Source organism: Macaca nemestrina, chromosome 11 (genome assembly GCF_043159975.1).
Source record: "Macaca nemestrina isolate mMacNem1 chromosome 11, mMacNem.hap1, whole genome shotgun sequence".
NCBI lineage: Eukaryota > Metazoa > Chordata > Mammalia > Primates > Cercopithecidae > Macaca > Macaca nemestrina.
The window spans coordinates 88959185-88977880 of NC_092135.1; the positions used below are offsets into that span (position 1 = coordinate 88959185).

At 38.6% G+C, this 18696-nt stretch overlaps 2 protein-coding genes across 6 annotated transcripts in view; one reads left to right on the top strand and one right to left on the bottom strand.

The window, feature by feature from the left end:
* The window catches only part of LOC105468205 (glutaminase), a 92480-nt gene extending 77038 nt beyond the window's left edge, over nucleotides 1-15442 (top strand). For all 3 annotated transcript variants that reach the window (XM_011718257.2, XM_071073103.1, XM_024788624.2), the window contains 3 exons: nucleotides 91-167; nucleotides 263-326; nucleotides 8630-15442. In XM_011718257.2, the coding sequence (XP_011716559.1) occupies nucleotides 91-167; nucleotides 263-326; nucleotides 8630-8786 (298 nt within the window). In that variant the 3' untranslated portion in view covers nucleotides 8787-15442. The remainder of the gene's footprint in view (nucleotides 1-90; nucleotides 168-262; nucleotides 327-8629) is intronic.
* A 152-nt stretch (nucleotides 15443-15594) lies between these two features.
* The window catches only part of LOC105468204 (signal transducer and activator of transcription 1), a 43701-nt gene continuing 40599 nt past the window's right edge, over nucleotides 15595-18696 (bottom strand). For all 3 annotated transcript variants that reach the window (XM_011718256.3, XM_024788623.2, XM_071073102.1), the window contains one exon: nucleotides 15595-16721. In XM_011718256.3, the coding sequence (XP_011716558.1) occupies nucleotides 16707-16721 (15 nt within the window). In that variant the 3' untranslated portion in view covers nucleotides 15595-16706. The remainder of the gene's footprint in view (nucleotides 16722-18696) is intronic.

An 18696-nucleotide genomic window follows, 5' to 3' on the forward strand; every position in this document is an offset into this window, starting at 1 on the left:
GGGCCTTAAATGAACTGATGGAGTGAATGTTACAAGTGTGAATTAAATTTGCTTTATATGTAATAAATAGCTGTGCTTACACATTTTCAGATTTGCTTTGTCAGCTATGGACATGGAACAGCGGGACTATGATTCTAGAACAGCACTGCATGTAGCTGCTGCAGAGGGTAATACAGGAACTACTACTATCTATTTTCTTTCCAGATTTAATTTCTACTTAGTACTAAAATCTGCTCTTGTTTTTGGGGGTGGGATGATTTAGGTCATGTTGAAGTTGTTAAATTTTTGCTGGAAGCCTGCAAAGTAAACCCTTTCCCCAAGGACAGGTGAGCACTTATGTTACCTTCTAAATATGTCAGTATTTTATTATGCAGGACTGTAATATTCAAGTGATTATAATATTTAAACCTACAAATACATTCTTGAACCTGCTATGATATCTTATAAAGGCAATAAACCGTGTATTTACTACATAGGTAATTCTGTCTCCCATATCCTGTTTCTTAGCTAAGAATGGTGTCTTATTTAGAAATTTTCAGGTTAGTTTGACTATCAGTCAATACACTGTATGAACAAAACAATTTTTTTTTCTTTTTTTTTGCATTTTGGAAGCGAGAATTAGAATTTTATCCTCATGGAGTTTTAAATTTTTTTTTTTTTTAATTATACTTTAAGTTCTGGGATATATGCTGAGAACGTGCAGGTTTGTTACATAGGTATACATGTGCCATGGTGGTTTGCTGTACCCATCAACCCTTCATCTACATTAGGTGTTTCTCCTAATGCTATCCCTCCCTTAGCCCTGACCCCCCAACAGGCCCTGGTGTGTGATGTTCCCCTCCCTGTGTCCATGTGTTCTCACTGTTCAATTCCCACTTATGAGGGAGAACATGCAGTGTTTGGTTTTCTGTTCTTGTGTTAGTTTGCTGAGAATGATGGTTTCCAGCTTCATCCATGTCCCTGCAAAGGACATGAACTTATCCTTTTTTATGACTGCATAGTATTCCATGATGTATATGTGCCACATTTTCTTTATCCAGTATATCATCAATGGTCATTTGGGTTAGTTCCAAGTTTTTGCTATTGTGAACAGTGCCACAATAAACATACGTGTGCATGTGTCTTTATAGTAGAATGATTTATAATCCTTTGGGTATATACCCAGTAATGGGATTGCTGGGTGAAATGGTATTTCTGGTTCTAGATCCTTGAGGAATCACCACACTGTCTTCCACAATGGTTGAACTAATTTACACTCCCACTAACAGTGTAAAAGCATTCCTATTTCTCCACATCCTCTCCAGCATCTGTTGTTTCCTGACTTTTTAATGATCGCCATTCTAACTGGCATGAGATGGTATCTCATTGTGGTTTTGATTTGTGTTTCTCTAATGACCAGTGATGATATTTTTTTCACATGTTTGTTGGGCTGCATAAATGTCTTCTTTTGAGAAGTGTCTGTTCATATCCTTCACCTACTTTTTGATGGGGTTGTTTTTTTCTTGTAAATTTGCTTAACTTCCATGTAGATTCTGGATATTAGCCCTTTATCAGATAGATAGCAAAAATTTTCTCCCAATCTGTAGGTTGCCTGTTCACCCTGATGATAGTTTCTTTTGCTCTGCAGAAGCTCTTTAGTTTAATTAGATCCCATTTGTCAATTTTGGCTTTTGTTGCCATTGCTTTTGGTGTTTTGGTCATGACGTCTTTGCCTATGCCTATGTCCTGAATGGTATTGCCTAGGTTTTCTTCTAGGGTTTTTATGGTTTTAGGTCTTATGTTTAAGTCTTTCATCCATCTTGAGTTAATTTTTGTATAAGGTGTAAGGAAGGGGTCCAGGTTCAGTTTTCTGCATATGGCTAGCCAGTTTTCCCAACACCTTTCCCAATTGCTTGTTTTTGTCAGGTTTGTCAAAGATCAGATGGTTGTAGATGTGTGCCGTTATTTCTGAGGCCTCATTTCTTTTCCACTGGTCTATATATCTATTTTGGTATCAGCACCATACTGTTTTGGTTACTGTAGCCTTGTAATATAGTTTGAAGTCTGGTAGCGTGATGCCTTCAGCTTTCTTCTTTTTGCGTAAGATCGTCTTGGCTATGTGGGCTCTTTTTTGGTTCCATATGAAATTTAAAGTATTTTTTTCTAATTCTGTGAAGAAAGTCCATGGTAGCTTGATGGGGATAGCATAGGATCTATAAATTACTTTGGGTGTGTGGCCATTTTCACTATATTGACTCTTCCTATCCATGAGGATGGAATGTTTTTTCCATTTGTTTGTGTCCTCTCTTTATTTCCTTCAGCAGTGGTTTGTAGTTCTCCTTGAAGAGGTCCTTCACATCCCTTGTAAGTTGGATTCCTAGGTATTTTATTCTCTTTGTAGCAATTGTGAATAGGAGTTCACTCATGATTTGGCTCTCTGTTTGTCTATTATTGGTGTATAGGAATGCTTGTGATTTTTGGACATTGATTTTGTATCTTGAGACTTTGCTGAAGTTGCTTATCAACTTAAGGAGATTTTGGGCTGAGACAATAGGGTTTTCTAAATATACAATCATGTCATCTGCAAACAGAGACAGTTTGACTTACTCTCTTCCTATTTGAATACCTTTCTTTTTTCTTTTTTTCTTTTTTCTTTTTTTTTTTTTTGAGACAGAGTCTCACTCTGTCAGCTAGGCTGGAGTACAGTGGCAAAATCTCAGCTCACTGCAACCTCCATCTTCCAGGCTCAAGCAATTCTCCTGCCTCAGCCTCCTGAGTAGCTGGGATTACAGGTGGGTGTCCACCATGGCCAGCTAATTTTTCTATTTTTAGTAGAGACGGGGTTTCACCATGTTGGCCAGGCTGATCTCGAACTCCTGACCTCAGGTAATCTGCCCACCTTGGCCTCCCAAAGTGCTGGGATTACAGGCGTGAGCCACTGCACCCGGCCCCTTTATTTCTTTCTCTTGTCTGATTGTCTTAGCCAGAACTTCCAATACTGTGTTGAATAGGAGTGGTCACAGAGGGCATCCTTGTCTTGTGCCGGTTTTCAAAGGGAATGCTTCCAGTCTGTCGCCCATTCAGTATGATACTGGCTGTGGGTTTGTCATAAATAGCTCTTACTATTTTCAGATACGTTCCATCAATACCTAGTTTATTGAGAGTTTTTAGCATGAAGGCGTGTTGAATTTTGTCGAAGGCATTTTCTGCATCTATTGAGATAATCATGGTTTTTCTCACTGGTTCTGTTTATGTGATGGATTACGTTTATTGATTTGCATATGTTGAACCAGCCTTGCATCCCAGGGAGGAAGCCAACTTGATCGTGGTAGATAAGCTTTTCGATGTGCTGCTGGATTCAGTTTACCAGTATTTTATTGAGGATTTTTGCATCAATGTTCATCAGGGATATTGGCCTGAAATTTTTTTTTGTTGTGTCTCTGCCAGGTTTTGGTATCAAGATGATGCTGGCCTCATAAAAGGAGTTAGGGAGGATTCCTTCTTTTTCTATTTTTTGGAATAGATTCAGAAGGAATGGTACTAGCTTTTCTTTGTACCTCTGGTAGAATTCGGCTCTGAATCCGTCTGGTCCTGGACTTTTTTCGGTTGGTAGACTATTAATTACTGCCTCCATTTCAGAAATTGTTACTGGTCTATTCAGGGATTTGACTTCTTCCTGGTTTAGACTTGGGAGGGTGTATGTGTCCAGGAGTTTATCCATTTCTTCTAGATTTTCTAGTTTATTTGCGTAGAGGTGTTTATAGTATTCTCTGGTGGTAGTTTGTATTTCTGTGGGATCAGTGGTGATATCCTCTTTATCATTTTTTATTGTGTCTATTTGATTCTTCTGTCTTCTTTATTAGTCTTGCTAGCAGTCTATCTAATTTGTTGATCTTTTCAAAAAACCAGCTCCTAGATTCATTGATTTTTTTAAAGGGTTTTTCGTGTCTCTATCTCCTTCAGTTCTGCTCTTAGTTATTTCTTGTCTTCTGCTAGCTTTTGAATTTGTTTGCTTTTGTTTCTCTAGCTTTTAATTGTGATGTTAGGGTGTCAATTTTAGATCTTTCCTGCTTACTCTTGTAGGCATTTAGTGCTATAAATTTCCCTCTAAAACACTGCTTTAGCTGTGTCCCAGAGATTCTGGTACGTTGTGTCTTTGTCTCATTGGTTTCAAAGAACTTACTTATTTCTGCCTTCATTTCGTTATTTACCCAGTAGTCATTTAGGAGCAGGTTATTCAGTTTTCATGTAGTTGTGCGGTTTTGAGTGAGTTTCTTAATCCTGAGTTCTAATTTGCTTGCCCTGTGGTCTGAAAGGCTGTTTGTTATGATTTTTGTTCTTTTGCATTTGCTGAGGAGCGTTTTACTTCCAATTATGTAGTCAATTTTAGAATAAGTACGATGTGGTACTGAGAAGAATGTATATTTTATTGATTTGGGGTGGAGAGTTCTGTAGATGTCTATTAGCTCCGCTTGGTCCAGAGCTGAGTTCAAGTCCTGAATATCCTTGTTAATTTTCTGTCTTGTTGATCTAATATTGACAGTTGGGTGTTAAAGTCTCCCACTATTATTGTGTGGGAGTCTGAGTCTCTTTGTAGGTCTCTAAGAACTTGCTTTATGAACCTGGTTGTTCCTGTATTGGATACATATATAATTAGGATAGTTAGCTCTTCTTGTTGCATTGATCCCTTTACCATTATGTAATGGCCTTGTCTCTTTTGATCTTTGTTGGTTTAAAGTCTGTTTTATCAGAGACTAGGATTGCAACCCTGCTTTTTTTTTGCTTCCCATTTGCTTGGTAAATATTCCTCCATCCCTTTATTTTGAACCTATGTGTGTCTTTGCACGTGAGATGGGTCTCCTGAATATGGCAGACTAATGGATCTTGACTCTATCCAATTTGCCATTCTGCGTCTTTTAATTGGGACATTTAGCCAATTTATATTTAAGGCTAATATCGTTATGTGTGAATTTGATCCTGTCATTATGATGCTAGCTGGTTATTTTGCCCTTTAGTTGATGCAGTTTCTTCATAGTGTTGATGGTCTTTACAATTTTGTATGTTTTTGCAGTTGTTGGTACCCCTCATGGGGTTTTTAACAACACGGGGTAGATAAGATAAACCTTTAGAGAAGCATAAATTTTTTTTTTTTTTTTTTTTTTTGGAGACGGAGTCTCGCTCTGTCGCCCAGGCTGGAGTGCAGTGGCCAGATCTCAGCTCACTGCAAGCTCCGCCTCCCGGGTTCACGCCATTCTCCTGCCTCAGCCTCCCAAGTAGCTGGGACTACAGACGCCCGCCACCTCACCCGGCTAGTTTTTTGTATTTTTTAGTAGAGACGGGGTTTCACCGTGTTAGCCAGGATGGTCTCGATCTCCTGACCTCGTGATCCACCCGTCTCGGCCTCCCAAAGTGCTGGGATTACAGGCTTGTGCCACCGCGCCCGGCCGAGAAGCATAAATTTTAAGATGATAATTAACACTGAATGTTCTCTCTTAAGATTTGCAAAGAAGCCAGTGATTGGTGAGGACAGTGATTCGACATTTATGCAGCCGGATTTTGTTTTTAATAATAATGTGAATTTTATCAGCATACAAACTTGCTCACAATATTGAGACATACAAAATGGGAAGGCTTCTAAACAAGCTAAAATGTGTAAGAAAACTTGTTAACTCTAAAATGAATATATTGGAGTTTGTTGAAATTTCTGCATTTGGTTGGAATCAGTTTTAGGAAGGCTTCATGGAAGTTAAATTTTAATCAGTGCTTTGGGGAAGAGACGAGATTGAAGGCACAGAATGAAAAGAAGGGCATTCTATCTGTCATGGGAAAAATATGCCTAGAATACCTTCTGTTCCTCCTCTTTCCCTCCTGGTCGACATAGCAAACTGCTATTCATCTTGCAGCAAATGCTGTCAACAAAGTGGTCAGGGAAGGGATAGAACGCAGCTTACACATACACATGTACAGTAAACTCTAGATTCATAGCCTTGGAAATTATGTACTGGAGTGGATGAGTCAGCGAGTAATGAGAATAAAAGTTTAGAATGGGATAAAAAACATACTTGATGGTGGTTTGATATGTATTAGGAGTTTGGATTCATTTGAGAACCGGGAGCTGTATTAAGTTTGGAGCAAGTTGATTACACTTTAGCTATTTTGCCTTTCTGTTTATTAAGCTTTAACTCTTTTTTTTTTTTTTTTTTTTTTTTTTTTTTTTTTGAGACTGGGTCTTGCCTTGCCACTCAGGCTGAAGTGCAAGTGGCATGATAATAGTTTGCTGCAGCCTTAACTTCCTAGGCTCAAGTGATCCTCCCACCTCAGCCTCCTGAGTAGCTGCAATCACAGGCACACGCCACCATGCCTGGCTAATTTTTTTGTTTGTTTTTTGTAGAGGCAGAGTCTTACTATGTTGCCCAGGCTGGTCTCTAACTCCTGGGCTCAAGCAGCCCTCCCACCTCAGCCTCCCAAAGTGTTGGGATTACGGACGTGAGCCATTGAGCCTGGCCAACTATCTTTTTTAAAATTAGGGTTTGGGTTTTGTTGGTTCAGCTCTTAGCTTGCAAGAAATGCAGAAAACTTATGTCAGTGTCTGACAAATGTTAGCAATTTTGTAAGTGTGCTAATACTTTGGTTATCTAACTTTATTCCTGTAGTTGTAAAAAAGCACCATGATTAAAATGACCTTTATTGGCAGTATTCTAAAACCTCATGTTAGGGTGACATTCTTCCCTTTCCCCAAATTTTAATACCCATCCCAGCTTTCTAGAGCAAGAAATTGAAGAGCATTTTCCTCCTGTGTTTATAATCCCAACTAAAACACTATGTATACCTGTTGGAAATATTACTGTGCTCTGTATATGTAAGTATTATTATTTTTTTTTTGCCCTAAATTGGCCTCTAGGAATATTAAAGTAGATGTACCCATCTGATAAGAAAAAGTGAGCTAAGTAAGTAACTTGATAACTAGGCATTCAGCAAGTCTTTTTCTCTATTTCATAGAATCAGTGTCACCTTAAATTATAAAATAGGTTTGAGCAAAATTTGGGTATTCTTGAGATAGAGTCTTGCTCTGTCACCCAGGCTGGAGGGCAGTGGCGTGATCTCATTCACTGCAACCTCCGCCTCCCAGGTTCAAGCAATTCTCCTGCCTCAGCCACCTGAGTAGCTGGGATTACAGGTGTGTGCCACCACACCTAGCTAATTTTTGTATTTTTAGTAGAGAGAGGTTTTGCCATGTTGGCCATTATGGTCTTGAACTCCTGGCCTCAAGTGATGTGCCCCCCTCGGCCTCCCAAAGTGATAGGATTGCAGGCATGAGCCACTGTGCCTGGCTGAAATTAGTGTATTCTTTAACGTTTATATTTTTCATTAATTCACAGAAGAGTTGTAAAAAAGGTAACACGCAGTTGACATTCCACTTTTCCAGAAAGACAGATAATTACATACTATAGAGGATGACTCAAAAGTCTCTTTCAAGCCACTGACTTCCTAAACTAATGAAGGCCTATTCAAAGTCACTTCATTCAGCTGGTTTTTTTGTTTTGTTTTGTTTTGAGAAATACAAAGATACATGTAAAGTTTTACTTACCCGATTTTAAAAACAGGCTACCAAAATTTACCCAAATATATTACAAAATGAGACTGTTTTAAAACCCTTTTGTTTCCATATTGTGACTCCACTAAGCGGGTAAAAAGTTCAGGACAGAGATGGAAAGGAAAGAAGGAAACAGGAAGAAGTGAAACTAGGAAGGTGGTGACAGTGGCACATGGATGAAGAAAGAGAGATTAGCAGCCATGGAGAATTGTGTAACGTAAGTAGAGAGAGAGAGAGGGTAGGAAGACAGGCTTCACAGTTTGTAAAGTGTAAGGGAACTGCCTCTCATACCCTGTCATTGACTAGGGCTGTGAGTTATGTAGTTCTGTCTCCTCTTGCAAAAGACTTACCACTTCTGGCAACTCTTCATTTTTTCGTATCCTCGAATTTTCATCGACATCACTCTAAACAGCACAGCCCCAGAAGCATGGAAAGGGGAGTTATTAGTATGGAAAGGGGAGTTGTTCTTCTGCTGGTGTAGTGGTCCGATTGAGTCCATGGGTTCCCAACCTTACCAGAGGTGATAAAAATGTCAATTCCTCTGGGGCCAATCTTGCTCCTCCAATGTGTTTTTGGCCCTAATGGGGTCATGGTTATTTCTAGACTTCTGAGACTTACTGTGGCTTTGAATTGACACAAACACAAATTTTCTGTCAAAGGCTAGAGTGATGGATGTTACATACCTGAATTTTCTTTGAACATTTTATTTTAAAAGAGATACTTTGGGCTTTTCATGAAGCCAAAATTCTGGAACCCTAGAGCAGTCTATTATATCTGTCAACACAAGGACTTTCCTTAAAAAGCTCCCTACATAAGCACTTGTATGTATAAACAAGATCCTTTCACAGATCTTTTTCTCTTCCTCTCCATATCCCAACTTGTTTTGGAGACTACTTTTTGAATTATAAATCCCTTTCTGCATTTCTATTATTAATTTTTATTTGTAAAATTGCTAAAATGGCCATTTAACCTGCATTTAAAATCTGGGAATGTGGGGTGATCATCTTTGTACAGAAATTACCTAATGACCCTGTCCATGCTGTGCTACGTGTTTAGGTGGAATAACACTCCCATGGATGAAGCACTGCACTTTGGACACCATGATGTATTTAAAATTCTCCAAGAATACCAAGTCCAGTACACACCTCAAGGAGATTCTGACAACGGGAAGGAAAATCAAACCGTCCATAAGAATCTTGATGGATTGTTGTAATGGTCTCAAATCCCAAGATTTAAATCACTTACCTATTTAATTGTGGAAAATGATTATGAAGACCGTGTGTATTTCTGTCTGGTAGTGATGTATATTTTACATTTGTCATTTCAGTGTTACTGGAGTTTTCTTCATTGTGCGCACAGGACAAATCTGATCTCTTTGGGAAAAAATAGAAATAAAACAGTCTCCCTCCATAATGTGAGCAATATTACCTCGTGCATTGTATAATTTGATGTAAAAGAAATAGTTACCAATGCTAGCTTAATTGTGTGGTCTTCCATGATTTATTTGTGTTTTGTGAATTTTCAATTTATGGTGATGATCTGCTGATATGCATTTATAAATTAAGCTCTGTTGTACAGTCTGTCCAAATGGGTCAAGGTTGCCTTTAGAAGCAAATAGTGTGATTTTCAAGATTTCAAATACAAATTTAGTTTGAGTGTTTGAACAACTATATGCACTTATGGTTGTGTGTTTAAAGTGTCTCTCACCCTAGCTTCACGATGTGACTCTTAAACAAACTATAATAGTTAACAACTGTTAGTAAGATAGACCAATTCTGATTAGACTTTATCAGGGAATCTGTTTAAGATATGTTTGGTGACCAAAACGTATGTGTGAATGTAGTTATAATACTTTTGAAAATTTTTCCTTTTTCTATATCCCCTTAGTCCAGCCTCTCTTCTCATTTAGCTCTCTGCCTCTTTCCTTCAGCTGGGAAAGTGAGTGCTGGCATACTATGCAGTTTTTATGTTTTCCATAGTAAGTCAGAAAATGCCTCCTATTTCTGGCATCAGAACTTTGCCATTTGTCTACAGAAGACGAACCAGAGACAAAATTGCTAAGTATAAATTAGTCAAGTTTACCAGTCTAAAAAACGAAGGGATGTGCAACCGCAGCTCTTTAAGAAGATTTTTTTTAGCTTCTAGGGTAAAGATAAATTCAGAAATGCTCTAAGCTACCAAAGTTATTCTGAAAGTATGGGAACTGCTACAACTAACATTTGTTTCCAAGCCTGGTCATTAAGAGTCTGCACCAAGAGATTTGTCCTCCTTGGGGGACCACTGGATCATTCCAGATTTCTTGTGATTTTCTATTGTGTAATTCTTGGTGGGCTCTGTAGTTTAATAATAAGAAAAAGGCCATTTCATTTTAAACTGTGACCTATAATTTTCTTTGTCTTGGGTTGGTAATTCAGGATTCATTTGGAAAGTGGGTAAAAGGGGCTTCAAAAAACTAATAGAACAGGATTTTCTAGGAATTACACATACATTTTATCCTGTCATACCTCGAGATAAAGAGGCATGTTAGTGAGGATTTCTGATATTAAGCACACACACACATGCACACAAATGGACTTCTCTGAAGCTGTGTTTAGTGAAATGAGCTTAAGTACATGAATGTTAGTTGTTGCCACATACAGCAATTTCCTTTTCCTTTTTTTTTCTATGAGCACACACTGCTGCTTCTAAGCTTTACCATGCCTGATGGCACCTTACTCCAGCAGCCTCCAGGTGCGTTCATTTTCACTTCCAGTCTAAGCCAGTGGCTCCAGCCACTGCCCTCCCATTACCTAGATGGCACCTCGTTTGGTGAAACCACGGCCAATGTTCCTTAGCTGCACCAGGCCCAAAGCTGTTCCCACGCTTGAGCTTCCGTGGGGAGGATGGTGAGTGAGCAGTTTCCTATCCTATGGATCTGTCAAGCCATGGAGACAGGTAGCATTTGCAAGATGCTGCACAGGAGCAGCATTATCCCCAAAAATATTACAGGGTAGACACGTTTTAATTGAAATCAATTGAGATAACTTTGCTCAAACAGCAGCGTGCTTTGTGTGACTAAAATGAAACATTAAGACAGTTCAATTGTGTGACTTGAAGATTACCAATGATTTTGAGGCTTTTCTATAATAAAAAGAGGTTCTAACCATTATTTGGGAACAAAGAGAGTTTTCATCTTTTTTCAGATCAAAACCATTCTGTAAAATCTTTGTTGTTTAATTAAATGTGCCCTTATTTACCCCTGATGTTATTTATGACTATGTGCCGATTCCTGCTCGGGCTGTTTGCTGTTGGCTGGTAATAATATATTTGATTTAAATGCTGTTGACTGTGCTATTAACTGCTGCCGTCAGTAAACTCCAAAGATCTTTTTGTTTTGGCTTTAGTATCATATGTGCTTTTTCTGTATCATGAGAGCTCTATATGGTCATGTTACAGCTTTATATACATTGTTGTTTTTGCTGGTCTCATCTTTGGTAATAAGCTATACCCCACTGCTGCCCGACACTGCCCTTTAGCTGCAGAGCTGGATTAGCTATTGACCATTTGATGCTGTTGTCTGTCTGGCAGGGACTGAATGACCTGATGTCAGATTTAGATTCTTCCTGGGGATTATACAGCTATGAATGTATTTGCTTCTAAAACCTCCCAAAGTGAATCTAATCTTAAAACTACAAGTTGTAAGTATTCTGAAATTGGGAAACATTTATTTTAAATGCAATCAGGTAGTGTTGCTTTTTACAGCATAATAAATATATGTATCAAAAAAAACTGTGTGAAAAAATGAATTTTCTTAAAACATTTAAGAGCCAGGAACTCCACTGAGCATACAGACCATGTCTGGTTGGGTTCCAATCCATTTCTAATGCCTGCTATAAAGCTAGGTACTACGCAAGGTGTCAGATGGGGTTACCACAATGACTAGGACAAGAATCCTGTGTGTAGTTCATCTTTGAAGGTGAGGGATATGCAGGCATGTCTCTAGTCCCCTAAATGCAAACACTATCCTTTTACAGTTAGGAAGTGCTCAGTAAATACTTATTGAATGGAACCATTAAACATACCCTTGAATGAGAGGAGAGGTTATTTTCACAAAGCCTTAAAATTTATTTAGAGAGTTGAACCTAGTACTGCCACACTAGAATCTGAGTGTGACCAGCCAGTAAACCTCAGCTCCTAATTTATTCTGTGTGAGAATAGCATTCGCTTCCAATGCCAGAAATCCCTGGTCTTCAGAGCACTCCTTCCTTTCAGGCCAGGGGTTAGTGTATAGTTTTCCAATCATAGAGAAAGTACATGAATGCCATGACTGTTACATTTTCATTTATCAACGTTATCTGTCACAAAGTAAGTTACTTTGCTAGAAGAGTCACTGCATTACCGGCATTTTAGAACTGCGATGAGCCAGGTAGTATGCAAGGTGACAAGTGGGGTTACCACAATGATTAGAAGAGACATCAGAAATTCTCTAATCTAACTCACTCTTTTATAGATGAAGCTGAGACCCAAGAGTGGGCTGTGATACAGAACTCTTAGGCCTGCGCTGTTGTTCTATGTCCCACAACACTGATTATGCCCAGGTATGGATAGAATATGCATATTAGCTTATTCATATGCACTATCTCCTATTAGCTAAGGCCTCTCCTCTGTGGAGTTTTAGGAAGAGGCATAAATGCTACAACAGAAAGTCCTGCAACACATAGTCAACTTCAGCTATACATATATACATCCATGGATAGGAGCAGGACATCAGTGCAGGCGCAACAAATGTGTGAATAATCCTAAATAGTGAATAGTTATTTTTATTCTTGATACAAGATCATTTTATTTTTGTAGGACTTTTTTAGGAGTTGGGGTAACCTTCCTAATTTTACTTGCTAATCTTCATAGTAAAATGAGTAAATTCATAAATCGTACACCAGATGGCCGAGGGAAGCAGCCCATGAATGTGTTAGGTGGCACTTATAAAAAGGCTTTTTGGGAAAGGATAATCTTATAGTTATGCAAGGAAATGATGTGATTCACTAGATTATATGTGTTTGGCAATGGAAAAGATTAGAAAAGGCAGTTTTTTAAAAAGGAGGCATGAGATACAGTAAAACAACTGGACAAGAAGGTGTTAAAGGCAGAGACTAGGGGCATTTATTTCTATTCTGGAGAATGAACCAGACTCCAGGCCTGTGTGTGCCCCCACTGTACCCCTTGCTTCCTTTCCAAATAGCCAGTAAAAAGGCTGCTATGAAGTGTGTCTGACAAGCAGTCCCCATGGCAAAAGAATATCAAGACTGTTTCAATTATGTACAAGAAATGTGGAAAGGCTACAAACAGACACAGGTATTAAGGTGTTATAATAGCTTTACAAAATATTATAGGAGAATTCAGAGTTTGATAATAGGTATTTGACAGCTTTCTACCTCTTAGAAAGCTTTATGTTCTCTGTAGACTCAAGATAACGTTAATAAATAAGTTTAAGACTGCTTAAGCCTGCCTCTGTTGTTTTTTTTTTCCTTTTTACAATAAATCAAGCAAGGTATTTAATTTCTTAGTGAGTATAGCAAACACAAAACCCAAAGTGAGTTCACGAAAACTTGGAAGCTGAGGATTATCATTTAAGAGAGAGAAAAGCTCATCTCAAAAAGCTCTAAAAACAATATTGTTTCTCTTCAGCTTTCCTAAAACTGGTTTAAATGTCATTTCTTTGAAATTGTATTTTTTAAATATAACATTTACATTATTTGTAGCTTCTGGCTGTTTGTATCATAAAACTTTGTTTTTTAATAAGGTGATTGCACTAGAATGTACGATCCGGTGTCTCAGAACATCTTCAGTTCCATAAAAGCAGGGATCTTTGCTTTTGTTTACCAATGTTTCCCAAACATCTAGTATAATGCCTGGCTCATGGCAGGTGCTCTGTATAAATTTGATAAATTAATTAATGAATGAATCGTAACTAACCAAAGGAAGCCACTCACATAAATGGTCCTTACTTTGTTAACGTCCCAATTCAAAAGGTAAGTAGAATAATTTTCAAAACACTTTCTAGCTTTTCCTGTCCTTTCCCTGGGTTAGTCAGTGACAGGACTGCTCTGTTCAGAAAGACTTGCCTTCATATTCCACTTCAGCTTTCAGGAAATAAATAGATTTCACTCATTTCATGCCATCTCAGAAAACCCTCTTTCCTTTAAAATTAGACATTTGTCCTCAGTAGCACACATAAGCTCTATGCTTATAAAACACTTTTCAAACTTACAAACACCACACGAGAAATACTCAAACACACAAATATTCCTTAAGTTAGGATCTACTCAATGACTTCTTATAATGGTTAATTAGGTAAGAATACAAACTTATTAGCCAGGGCATATTTACTTTACTCCTTGGAGAGAGACCACTCTCAGTGTTCACTATAAATAACCTTTGTATTTCCTAGATGTAAATAACAACAGATACGGAGATGAGAATAATCATTCTGGTTATGATGCCAGCATTATCAGGGAATAACACTATTCCATGATAATAGCTAAATACAATTTGCCAGACTATGTCTAACTTGGTGATTACGCCTCTTCTTACCCTTTTTTTTTCCCAGTACACAGTGTATTTACTTTGAGAAGGCCTGGCTTTCTAGCTTTTGACATCTTTGGGAAAAAATGGCAGCTTTTTGTGTGGGTACAATAACTTCTCAGTAATAACTCATCTAATCATGGGGGTGTAGATTTTAGATGACTGCTTTGGAGACAAGACAAAGTCCCATTTCTCATGTATTTTAAAATTAAAAACTGCTAATTTGGGGGTATTAGCAATACCCAGATTCATTTTAAAATAAGTGCTGAATCATTTGTATATTTGGAGACAGCTGTGGTCGCAAAGAACCAAAGTACTTTTGTTTGTTTGTTTGCTTTTTATGGCACCTATTATAGCTCTTTCCAATAATATTACTCCTCTGACCTCTTCCATTGACATATCTTAATCTGCCATAGCAATTCTGAGTATGCATAGGGCAGGTAAGGACAACATTTAGGAAAAGAGTATTATTAATCTTATTTTAAAATAAGGATTGAGGTACAGGAGAAAAGCATCAAACTAATTCATAATGTCAGTAATTTTAAGAATATTTATATTAAATACTATTAATAAGAGATTAACAGAATTTTAGAATTTTAATACTTCTTAAAAGTAAAGTCTCATGGCCGGGCGCGGTGGCTCAAGCCTGTAATCCCAGCACTTTGGGAGGCCGAGACGGGCGGATCACGAGGTCAGGAGATCGAGACCATCCTGGCTAACACAGTGAAACCCCGTCTCTACTAAAAATACAAAAAAAACTAGCCGGGCGTGGTGGCGGGTGCCTGTAGTCCCAGCTACTGGGGAGGCTGAGGCCGGAGAATGGCGTAAACCCGGGAGGCGGAGCTTGCAGTGAGCTGAGATCCGGCCACTGCACTCCAGCCTGGGCGGCAGAGCGAGACTCCGTCTCAAAAAAAAAAAAAAAAAAAAAAAAAGTAAAGTCTCTTGGCTAGTGCAGTAAAATGAAACCATGCCAAATTCCCAAAGGGCAAAAAGAACTGACAGCTAAACCTCAGCAATTAGAAACAATATTGTTTCAATGTTGTCTTTGTTTTTTAGTCATTTCAATTGTAAAAGGCAACTGAAACTTAGGTTCTCACCATCTATATAAAAACTGAGAGAGGAGGTCTCAGATTGTGTGCAGTGCCACGGAAAACACTGTGTGCATATTATATTTAATGCAATACAGATACTTTAGCTTTAATTTTAAAACAAAACTCAAGAAAACTTTATCTCCGCCAAAGAAAAATACAGCATTTGCACGATAATATAGTTGTGGTAGCAACAGTGGAAAAACAAGGTACAGCCACATAGACAGCAGTATGTGAAAGGGAAGAACCTTGTCAAACCCATCTCTTAATCTACTTTTTGTGTCAGTGATTAGGAAGGAAAAAGGTAAAAAATACAGTATACTTCACAAAACATCATCCATTCAAAAGTGTCTGGAAAAAGCACAGGAAAGATAATGGAACCATTCACAAATGTAATTGTCAGAAAAACACATATATCAGCGAAATACATGCAGTTCTCAATGCAGTTACATAGGAAATGAGTTTTGAAATGATCTGATTCTCATATTATCTCTGGTCAATGATTCAAGTTGTCAGTTACTACTTTTTCTACTCCTTTCCCAATTTTGTGGCTAATAGACTAAACACCACCCTAATTACAAAAAAGACAAAATAGCCCATTTAAGAAACATGAATTAAATTTCTGAGTTTATCTACATCTATGATTAATTTCAACTTTTGAATGAGTGGTTGTGAATAGCCTAACTCCCTTGGTAGAACTGTAAAAATAATTGTATGTGACCAAGATGAAAGCAGAATGTATTCAGCTTTGGATATCAAACACAATTTGTGAATTTGGAAATGTACATCCTTCAATTGATACTAGCCAGTGTCATTAAGCCATAACAACAGTAAAGCTAATATTCTCTCAAGAGACAGAATTTGTCTTTGTCTTTAAATAGCCAATGTGAAAGATGTAATAAAATACACAACATTTTCCCCCTACCAGATGCATGATGGCTACCTTTGAAAGAGGACTGATATAATTGTATATAAACTTGGCTTTAAACTATTTCACAGATAAACCAATGGAAAACTGCCAGTCACACTTAAAGCAAAGAGAACACGTAAGAATTCTCCCACAGAAATTTACCGTTCCTGTGTCAGGCAGTTCCCTAAATAACCATTGCTTTATCCAACAACCTATAACAGTTGGGCACTGACTTTATGCATAGCATTTGCTAGATGTTGCTCAACTTCTCTTCCCAAAGGACCCTCATTCTCGTCCTGATACTTTGGGTGTATCTGGATGTTTTTCACTTGTGAAACCCACTCTTCAGAGTATGCCTTTCAATTTTACCTTCAGTAAGATGCATGATGCCCTTCAGAGTAACTGATGTTTCTGAGTTAGAGAAAAATTCACTTGCTATCAACAGGTTGCAGCGAATTTGCGAGCCTTTCTTTCATTTCCCTAGAAACACAGGATGTGAAGGAACAGAGTAGCAGGAGGGAATCACAGATGAGAAGGAAAACTGTCGCCAGAGAAGATGAAAAAAATTCATGTTCTATACTGCGTTCATCTGTAAAAAGACAAAATGTGGTTAAGTTTATTACACTGATCTTGTGAAATGCAGATTCATACATTAAACATTGCTCGTCTATTCTAGAATGAAGTAGTAGGAAGATACTTGCAATGGCAAGTAAATACCATGGAATGAGAGGGCCTTCAGCATGTACTATCTATTATTCTGGGCTAATCAAGACCTTTTATATCACCTAAGCTGATGGATTATTACTCTGTTGCCCACTGGCTTAATTTTGTGAATCCGTCCAGACTGCATAAAGCTTTTTGCTGTTATGCAAGTCTGGGGACAGAGCAACATGTCAAATCTGCTCATGTGAAACAAGGGTGTGGAAACGCTGAGCCATATGCCAGAGGTAGTGAGGAAGGAGAGGGAAATGATACATTTCCTCTAAAGGTCACTCAGTGGGTAAAATCAGTGACTGTGTTTCAGGTACAGGCTAAAGAAGCAGAATTACTAAGAACTCCTTCACCCTCCCCCCACCAGTGCCTTCTGCCCAGCTGCCTTGACCAGGACAACTTATAGTAAGTAAATTGTTCATCCAAAGGATACTAGCCTGCCAGTGACTTCCTGTCTGACTTCCACAATGGTGTTTCCCCTTAGACCAGATGCTTTCAATTGAGGATGATTCTGTCCCCTGGCAATGTCTGAAGACATTTCTGATTGTCCCATCTGGCTGAGAGGGTACCTGTGCCTACTGGTATCTATTTGGTAGAAGCCAGAGGTGCTGCTGAACCTCCTATGAAGCACAGGAAAGCCCTCCTGCCAATCCCCCACAAATAATTCTGTAGCCCCAAAGGCCAGTAGCACCAAGACTGAGACACATGGCACTAGACTGGAAAGCCTCTGGAGAACTTTTTTTAATCCCAAGTGCTCAATAGTGTATGGTACATAGTGGGCTCTTAGGAAAATTATTTTGGATTGAAAAGCACAGTGAAAGTGTTGCCCCTATGTTTCAGTCTGGCTCATGTTTCAAATGGGTGCTTAATAAGGTGGACTACAGGGGCAAAGAGAGGGAGGGAGGGGGAGATAGCTAGAGGAAGAGAGGAAGCCTGGATTCAGATCCTGTCACTGCGTGACCAGGGCGAATGACTTAACCTCTCTAAATCTCAAAGTCTTCATCTGTCAAAAGGGGATTAATAGTACCTAGCAGATAGGCTTGTTAAATTAAGATGGTATATGTAAAATGTTCAGTATGGTAGACAGAAAGTAGTAGACGATTAATAGCTAGTCCTATCATTATGAGCTTTGGCTAAAGGCCTCTTGGAGAGTAGACTGGTTCTATTATAGTCCCAGAGGAAAACACTGATTACATAGGAAATCCAGACTAAACAAATACCCAAGTCATACTGCAGAAAACACTGGTGCTCTGGCTGTCTTGGACAATTTCCTCAGAAGCCTATGGTCCTACTGCTCCCTGAGGCTGCACCAGGCGTTCGCCCCTGGTGCCACCCTCTTTCAGAGCTGCAACCTCCAGACTTGGCAGAAGACAGCCAGCTTCGGGAGAGCTGCTTCTGTTTCAGATTATACACCCTGATTATAAGAGTAGATGCTGGATGGAAGTCATGACCAAGGGGCAGGCCAGCAAACCATTGCGGAGTCAACCCAATTTAGAGACTGATTCAACTTCTGTCTAACCAGTGCCGTGCCTAAATTATGAACTCTTTTTTTTTTTTTTTTTTTTAATTATAGCCCTTTTAGCTCTTTTAAGTCTTCTATGGGTTTAATGGGAGACTTTAGTGGTGTGTAGAGGGAGGGTGTGTGTGTGTGTGTGTGTGTGTGTGTGTGTGTGTGTGTGTGAGAAATGGATTTATTTTATTCTACAAATGAAATAAATGAAATCATCTGAAATGGAATGGAATGGGTACGGCGGGCCATAGCCCACAAAGAGGACCACAAAACTGTTTCCTGACATGTGCTTAGCATATTTAAATTGCTCTCACAGTATCATCCTGAGAAAACAGAGAACAGT